The sequence below is a fragment of the Nelusetta ayraudi genome, unplaced genomic scaffold (assembly GCF_046127955.1).
Source record: "Nelusetta ayraudi isolate G7.1 ecotype Tasmania unplaced genomic scaffold, CSIRO-AGI_Nayr_v1 ptg000018l, whole genome shotgun sequence".
Taxonomy (NCBI): domain Eukaryota; kingdom Metazoa; phylum Chordata; class Actinopteri; order Tetraodontiformes; family Monacanthidae; genus Nelusetta; species Nelusetta ayraudi.
Window position 1 is genome coordinate 198,265 of NW_027466068.1, and position 6,864 is coordinate 205,128.

The following is a 6,864-nucleotide window of genomic DNA, read 5'->3' on the forward strand; positions in this document are numbered from 1 at the left end:
GGACAGGTGGAACATCCTTGACCTGCTTGAGATTAAAAAAAAAAAAAAAAACCCAAACAACTCTGTCCTGCCCCTTTACTAAAGAAGGAAAATAGAGCGTAGCGAGCTGAGGAGTTGCCCAGAGCGGCCATCAGGGCGCTGTGACCTTGCCGGTGTGTCGAGTAGGCGGGAGCAGTTCTGGATGTGGTTTGGGGAGGGTCATCCATTTTGTTAATGGTCCTGTCAAGTGACACCTGTGCTCGCCTTTCTCCTGTCTGGAGCGCTAATGAAGCGCGAGAGTGGAGGAGTCGGAGGGGTCAATAGCCTCGGCGGCGGCGGCGGCGGCTGCAGTGTCCTCACCCTGCGCCAGCCACACCCTGTCAGCCTGAGTGGAGTTAGAGCCTCGCTGAGCTAATGGCAGTGCCGCCACTTCTTCTTCTTGGAGACTCGCTGACGCCTCCCGCTTTAGTTGGTCTGTAAAGGGAGTAGACACCGACTACAATCTACAGCAAGCAAAGTAACTGGACCCTCGGCATCAGGACCATGCCCCCCTAGAGGCCTCTGGGGCAGGTCAGAGAGGAAGGTGTCAGCACTTTGATGAATATTTCTCTATTAGCCGGCCTCCCATTGTCAGCGCTGGCCTTTGTGTTGCGGGCCAATCCGTCAAGAGCGGCGGAGGCGGGGGGATGGAGGCTCGACGCCTCCCTCAGGTCATTATTGGAATCCCAGCGAGCCGCCGGGGCCATCGACTCTGCTGAGGAAGCTGTTTTTCGGGCCTCACAAGCAGACTTGGGCAATTAAAAGCTACACCGGCGACAACAAAAGGGTGATGGAAAGTGGCGGCGGCGGCATGGAGAGGGGCGTCGGTCCTTGGAGACGAGCTAATAGAGCTAATGTGACCCCGGCTGCCCTCCCCGGGAAGGTCCTGTCAGCCGATAGTGGCCATGAAATATTGCACAGCGCGGCACGGTGATACACGGGCTGAGATAAGTGCAGCGCGGCAAGATTAACTCTGGACTCTCTGATGACGTCTGACAAGGATGTGCCACACAATGCTATAAATAGTGACGAGCCAGAGAATAAATACAAATTCAGATGCAATGAAGTATCATTTATTTTAAACAAAATAAGACCTGTTTTCTTCGGGTGATTGGAAAGCACAGCCATCATTATTTGTTCCCACTCATTTTCATTTTTTTGGGGGAGAGTGGGGTTTAAATCTTTGTACCATTTATACCAGCAGACAATGCCCCCACCCCGAATGCGAAGCCCACAAATGAAGCTTGAAAAAATATTACATCTTTTTCATATTTACAAATAAGAAAACAAACAAAAAAAAAAACATTTAGACAATTTTGAGATTTATTCTGGTGGACATGCAACTCTCCAGAGTCTGGGTAAGATGGAGGAAGAGAGACACGACAGCAGAGATGAAAAGAGGTCCCCAGAATAAAAGCCTCAAAGTCCATCTTCATCGTGGTGCAACATTTTTATTTTTAGAGTGTATGATATGATAGGCATAATGGTACTATACTTAAATCATTCTCTTTTTCAAACCCGAACTTAGAAGTACTTCAGAACAATTTCAATGTTTTGGACAGCAAAGTCCCACCCCCACCACCACCACCACCACCACCACCTCCCCCCAGGGTTGGATACCAAGCGCTTGAGTGGAAAATAAATACAGACTTTCAGTTCTGGGAGAGGCTGGATCGAGGGAATAAAAGAAATAATAATAAATCAGGGCTGCTGTTAGAATCCCACAACTCCATAATTTTCAAGCTTTGCTATCTTCCAAAGTCTTATGGGATCTGTGCCACAGAACCAGAATTTGTTTTATTGGCCAAGTTTGTACACACAAACAAGGACTCTGGTCTATTTTTGCTCTCAGACCTTCCATCATGTAGTCTTTGGCCTTTTGGTCGAGTGCCAGTCACAATCCTGAGGCTAACAGGTGGTATTCCTGGCAGGCAGGCAGGCAGGCGGTGGGCCGATGTGCCTGCACTGGAGGTGACCCCCAGTTTTTTATAATCCATCTCCCAGGCGTCTCTGGAGAGTTGGAGTCTGCAGACTGTAGCAGTCAGCACCGCCTCTGCTTATCACTGATAGCCGAGCGCCGACGCTGATCCCAGTCTCTGGCTGTACAGGGCGTAGGGTGAGTAATAGGCCGAGGAAGAGGGGAGGGTGGGCATGGCGAGCCCAGGAGCTCCGCTCAGGTGGGATTTGCTGTAGGGATGGTACCGTGCTAGGCCCAAAGAGGGAGAACCTCTGAGGGAAAAGGAGCTGGGGAGGGTGCCGGGGCTGCTGTGTGGCGGCAGATGGAGGTGGCAGGAGGCCGTAGACGAGGGTGGGTACGCTGACAGCAACTTACTGTCCACCATCCCCGCATGTAGTGCGGTGTGCGTGCGCAGATGGGCGAGCAACTCCTCCGAGGTGGCAAAGCGCTTGTCGCAGGGGCCACCAACCGAGACCCAGTTGCAGGCATGGGGCTGCGGATCGTTGGGCAGCATGAAACCGTAGGTGTAGAGAGGGTGGGACAGGGAGGGGGTGGTGCTGGACGTCAAGGCGCTGGAGTGCAGGGAGTGCAGGTGATGGGAGGGATATACCAAGGGGAAGCCGGACTTGAGGCTGGAGGGGTCGTGGACGCAGCTAGTGCAGTTACTTCCTCCCAGGTGGGGCGCGTTGGGGTAGGTCAGACAGTACGGGTCCCTACATAAACCCTGCATCAGGGACGGAGGCGAGGCCCCCGTCAGAGGACTTGAGCTGGGGTGCTTCCCCGGAAGTCCTAACCCCAGAGTAGACTTTGTAGGATCCAATCCCGGAACAAACTGGGATGGGTAGCCTGCGTATGCCCCTACAATGGAACCGTGGTAGCCCATTGTGGCAGGAGGCAAAGGGAAAACAGAGTGTCCTGGTTTAAACGGCGAGACGGGTGCGATGTGGCCCGAGGCCAAGCCAGGCTGCGAGGACGGCTGCAGTTCAGCCTTGCTGTCCGGCCGCGGGCTGCTGGCGGAGCTGGCGTTGCTGGAGTTGGCGCTGGCCCGGACGTGGCTGGAGTTCGCCAGCTGAGCCACATCCATCAGTGACTTGGTTGCATCCGAGTCCTTTTTGACACCAGCGCTGTTATTATTGTCCGAGCTGGCCGACTCCAAGCCGCTGGGTTTGCTGTCTGTGTGCAGGGCCTGGGAATGCAGCAGGGGCTGCGTGGCGGCGGAAGTGGCGGAGGGGGAGTGGCTTTGCCTGTGTGGCAGGGGAGGGGAGCTGGAGCTGGGTGACCGAGAATGAGGCGGGAAGGGCGGACACGGGGCAGCAGCACCACCGCTGCCGGCCAAGCTTCCATTAGGAAGCCTGAAAGGCGCTTTTTCCGAAGACCCCTTCGTCACTGGGACATCCTTACGACAGTCGCCCGGGGACTTGGAGTAAGGCTTGAAGCTCGACTTGTCCTCCAGGGAGTGGTGCTGCTCTCCAGATTTGGAAGAGCGGCCGGACGATTCCTTGTCCCCCAGAGCGCCGGAGGAGAGGGAGGCCAGCTTGGAGGAGGAGGGGGGGTCTGGTTTGCCAATTTGTGAGCAGGTCTGGGCCAGCAGAGCCAGAGGACTCTTCTTGGCATCCAGCTGGAAAGGGCGGAGGACAAAAGGTTAAAATTACAGTTCAAGATGACTCAATATTAAAAACATCCTTTTAGAGAGATCATACAGAATCAAAATAGTTTAGTGAAAAAAATTTAACAAAAATGTAATTCATTCTGAAGTGGATTAACTTGTAGACAGGACAAGGTGGATCAAATGATCTATTTAGAACACGAGGACGGCCGATAGTCTACGTTTAAAACAAGTTGGGCTGCATAGTTCGGACAGACAAGCAGATGTGTTATTATTCTTATTATTTTTATCTCTTCTCGCACTGATTATTGAACTGTCGCCGAGTGGAGAAAAAAGATCGCCGTGCGTAAAATGGCGTTAAATATGTTAAAATAAAAACACCGCCCGGTGCACAAGAGCGTGATTTTTTTTTCAGATGAAAGTCACAAAACCGCACGTCGTCGTCTGAGTAGAGCAGAAAGAAGCCGAGGCAAGGGCGTCGTTGTGTGACGGACTTACTTCGATGCTGACCGGAGCGGACGTGAGAGGCTGGAGGTACTCCGGGTGGAGCAAGTGGCCGCCGTGCGCCGTCAACATCTTTAAGATCCGGATGGGAAGCCTCCTGGCCTGTCGGGAAGGATCCGCGCGTGCTGGGGCGAACGCTGCTACTGCTGCGGTGCGGCGCGAATCGCCGCTGCGCTCCGGGGACTGGCTGCGTAAAAGCGCGTCAGATCCAACGGGGGGATCTCTCATCTGGATCAGGACTCACAGGAAGACGGCGGCATCGAAGGAGCGGACTCCGGCGACTGCGAAACCAACACTTCCCGGCAGCATTTCACGGCGGGGGAGGAAAAAAAAAATCAACGGAGGAGGACGTGTCTGTAATCCAGAGGTGAAGGCGCGTCCACCGTGTCCGAACCAAGCTGTCTCTAAAGAGCGAGAAACTGCCCCGGTCGCATCCTCTAGTAATCCCTGGGTATTCCTCTAATCCGGTGCAGATACGGGAGAGAGAAGATAACTCAACAGAGAAGCCAAGGCTGCTCTTTAAGACGCGGAACAAGTGGAAGGAAGAGAGAAAAGAAGAAGGGGGGAAAAATCCCTCTTGCGGAGCTGTGCTCCGCTGTGCGTGAGTCCGTCCGCTGGTGCGCTGCTCCTCTCTCGGTGTGCTGCTGCAGCCTCGCTGTGCCGCTCCTCTCTCTGCCACATACCGGAGACGTGAAGGGGAGGGGCTCCAGCGCGGCCCGCCGCTGTCCAATCACAAGTGTCTGTGTCCACAAAGAGGGGCGGGGAAAGGTTGGAGGCGGAGTGGAGGGACGGCGGAGGAGAGAAGGGGAGTTTTTTGTTTTTTTGTTTTTTGTTTTTTGTTTTTTGGTGGGAGGGGGGGGGGGGGGGTGAGCTGGTGTCGCTGACCTGCAGTAGTCGCATGATCACCAGAACGTCCAGAAACTGGACTTGATCCCCGAGCTGTCATGCTTCCACCTGAGAGCTCATCCATCCAGAGTCAAGGAGGCAAAGGGATACGTTTCAAATTTTAGGTTGTTTTAGTATTAAAAAGAAAACAGATGGACGGAAGAAACTTTTTTTTTGCTGGTCTGCTTACGCACAAAAACCTAAAAGCTAACTTTAGTTAAAGGTCCAGCGTGTAAAATTTGGCTCGATTTCAGATTATTATATTGGTAAAAGCTTAATACTTCCTGTAAATATATTAATAAAAGTCTATACTCACAGTACAAGAAGAGATTTGATTTTCCTACCCATTGAACAGCTCTTATTTATATATAACAACAGAGCCAGAGCAGAGAGCAAAGGTCTTGCTTCCAGTTAGCTGCCATCTTGCACTGCCATGTTTCTAAACCTGTTTCGGATTGAGGGTGAACACTCGCATCCTCAGATAAACCAACGAAGAAGAAGGTGGATGAGGTATGTGTGCAAAGGTCACAGTAGTTCACTGGCAAGCTTGGGAAAGGGAGGGTGAGCGAATGAGCGCTGGAATCTAATATTGCTGACGCTGGTAATGTCACAGGTGGAGTGAACGTAAAACATCGACAAGACAGGATTTCCCACATTTGATTGTGCAGTTTTATTTTAAATCCTGCTCATGGAGTGACCAGGCAGCAGTAGAAACACAACGTCCTGGACGTCCGGACGTCATAACAACTGTCTCTTGACGGGACGTTTCTGGTATGGTAATGGATTTATTGTGTTAAATCCAGCGAAGTGCAGCTGCTGCGGGCCCTAATCCGTTTTTTTTCCCCCCCAGATGAAAACAAATTGGCGTGATTCAATTTGCTGGTAATATGCATGAAAGACATCCTCAGTTTCAGGCAGTCACACATAACTGTACGCTTCTTTCCTTTTTTGGTGGTTTTCTGTCAATGTAACTGAGATCAAAAAACGTGTGATGAACGGCAAAGTTCATCTAGTTCTTTTTTGTGTGTGCGTGTGTGTGTGTGTGTGTGTGTGTGTGTGTGTGTGTGTGTGTGTGTGTGTGTTTGTGTGTGTGTGTGTGTGTGTGTGTGTGTCTTCCGGAGACGGATGGCCGGTGGTGTTGTGTTGGGGGATTTCCGTCTAGGCTTGGCATCAACGTGAAGTCGTGTCATGGATCATTGATTAGTGGCCGAAAGAGAAGTTGCCCTCATCTCCCCCTCCTTTTTTTCTCTTCAGAGCCCTAATCGCTTTTTGACATTTCGCAACATAGTCCGACCCAGATGGAGCTCAGAGCCAGTAGCGGCTACGTCACAGACGAGGCCTTTCACACAGAACAGCTGGAGCTGGAGGACTAAGTGAGTTTCAGTCACATCAATTTACACCCAAAACACTGATCAATCATAATCCTGGTGCATTCCCGGTCTCGGTACTGATCCTCGGTGATTTCCCCATCCAGTTTCGGTCGATGATCGTAATGTTTGCTGCACAGCGTCACAATGTTCCGATGTTCAACAGTGGGAACCACTGCCTTCTGGTCTAGGGGTCACGCGTCAGCTATCAGTCAAAATCGCTTATCGTGCAAACTTATTGCTATGGTTGAATCTTTTTGATATTTCCATAAGGTTTATGTTCTGTGAGCAGTTTTAGTTTTTGCACAATGTCAAAGTTAGCTCAAGCACACCTTGTGTGGTTGTCGCTGCGGGTTTGTTTACTTGATCGTTTGGACTTTTTCGCTGAAATTTCCTTTCCAACAGAAGCTTAACGAGAAGGGAATCGTAGCCAACCTCGTTGTTCTGCACTGCTTTCTAGCACGGTGGACTTTGCCAATAGTTCTAAATGGAACTTGCCCACTCAACTTGTTTTCTGAAATATCAAC

The 6,864-nt window shown here is 51.4% G+C and overlaps 1 protein-coding gene across 1 annotated transcript; it reads right to left on the minus strand.

Moving 5' to 3' along the window:
- Positions 1-1,075: 1,075 nt before the first annotated feature.
- Positions 1,076-4,742, minus strand: znf703 (zinc finger protein 703). The gene is made up of 2 exons (XM_076025470.1): positions 4,080-4,742; positions 1,076-3,593 (listed from the first exon to the last, which is right to left on the minus strand). Exons 1-2 carry the CDS (start codon positions 4,311-4,313, stop codon positions 2,079-2,081), a joined length of 1,749 nt encoding a protein of 582 aa, XP_075881585.1. The 5' UTR covers positions 4,314-4,742; the 3' UTR covers positions 1,076-2,078.
- Positions 4,743-6,864: the final 2,122 nt, after the last annotated feature.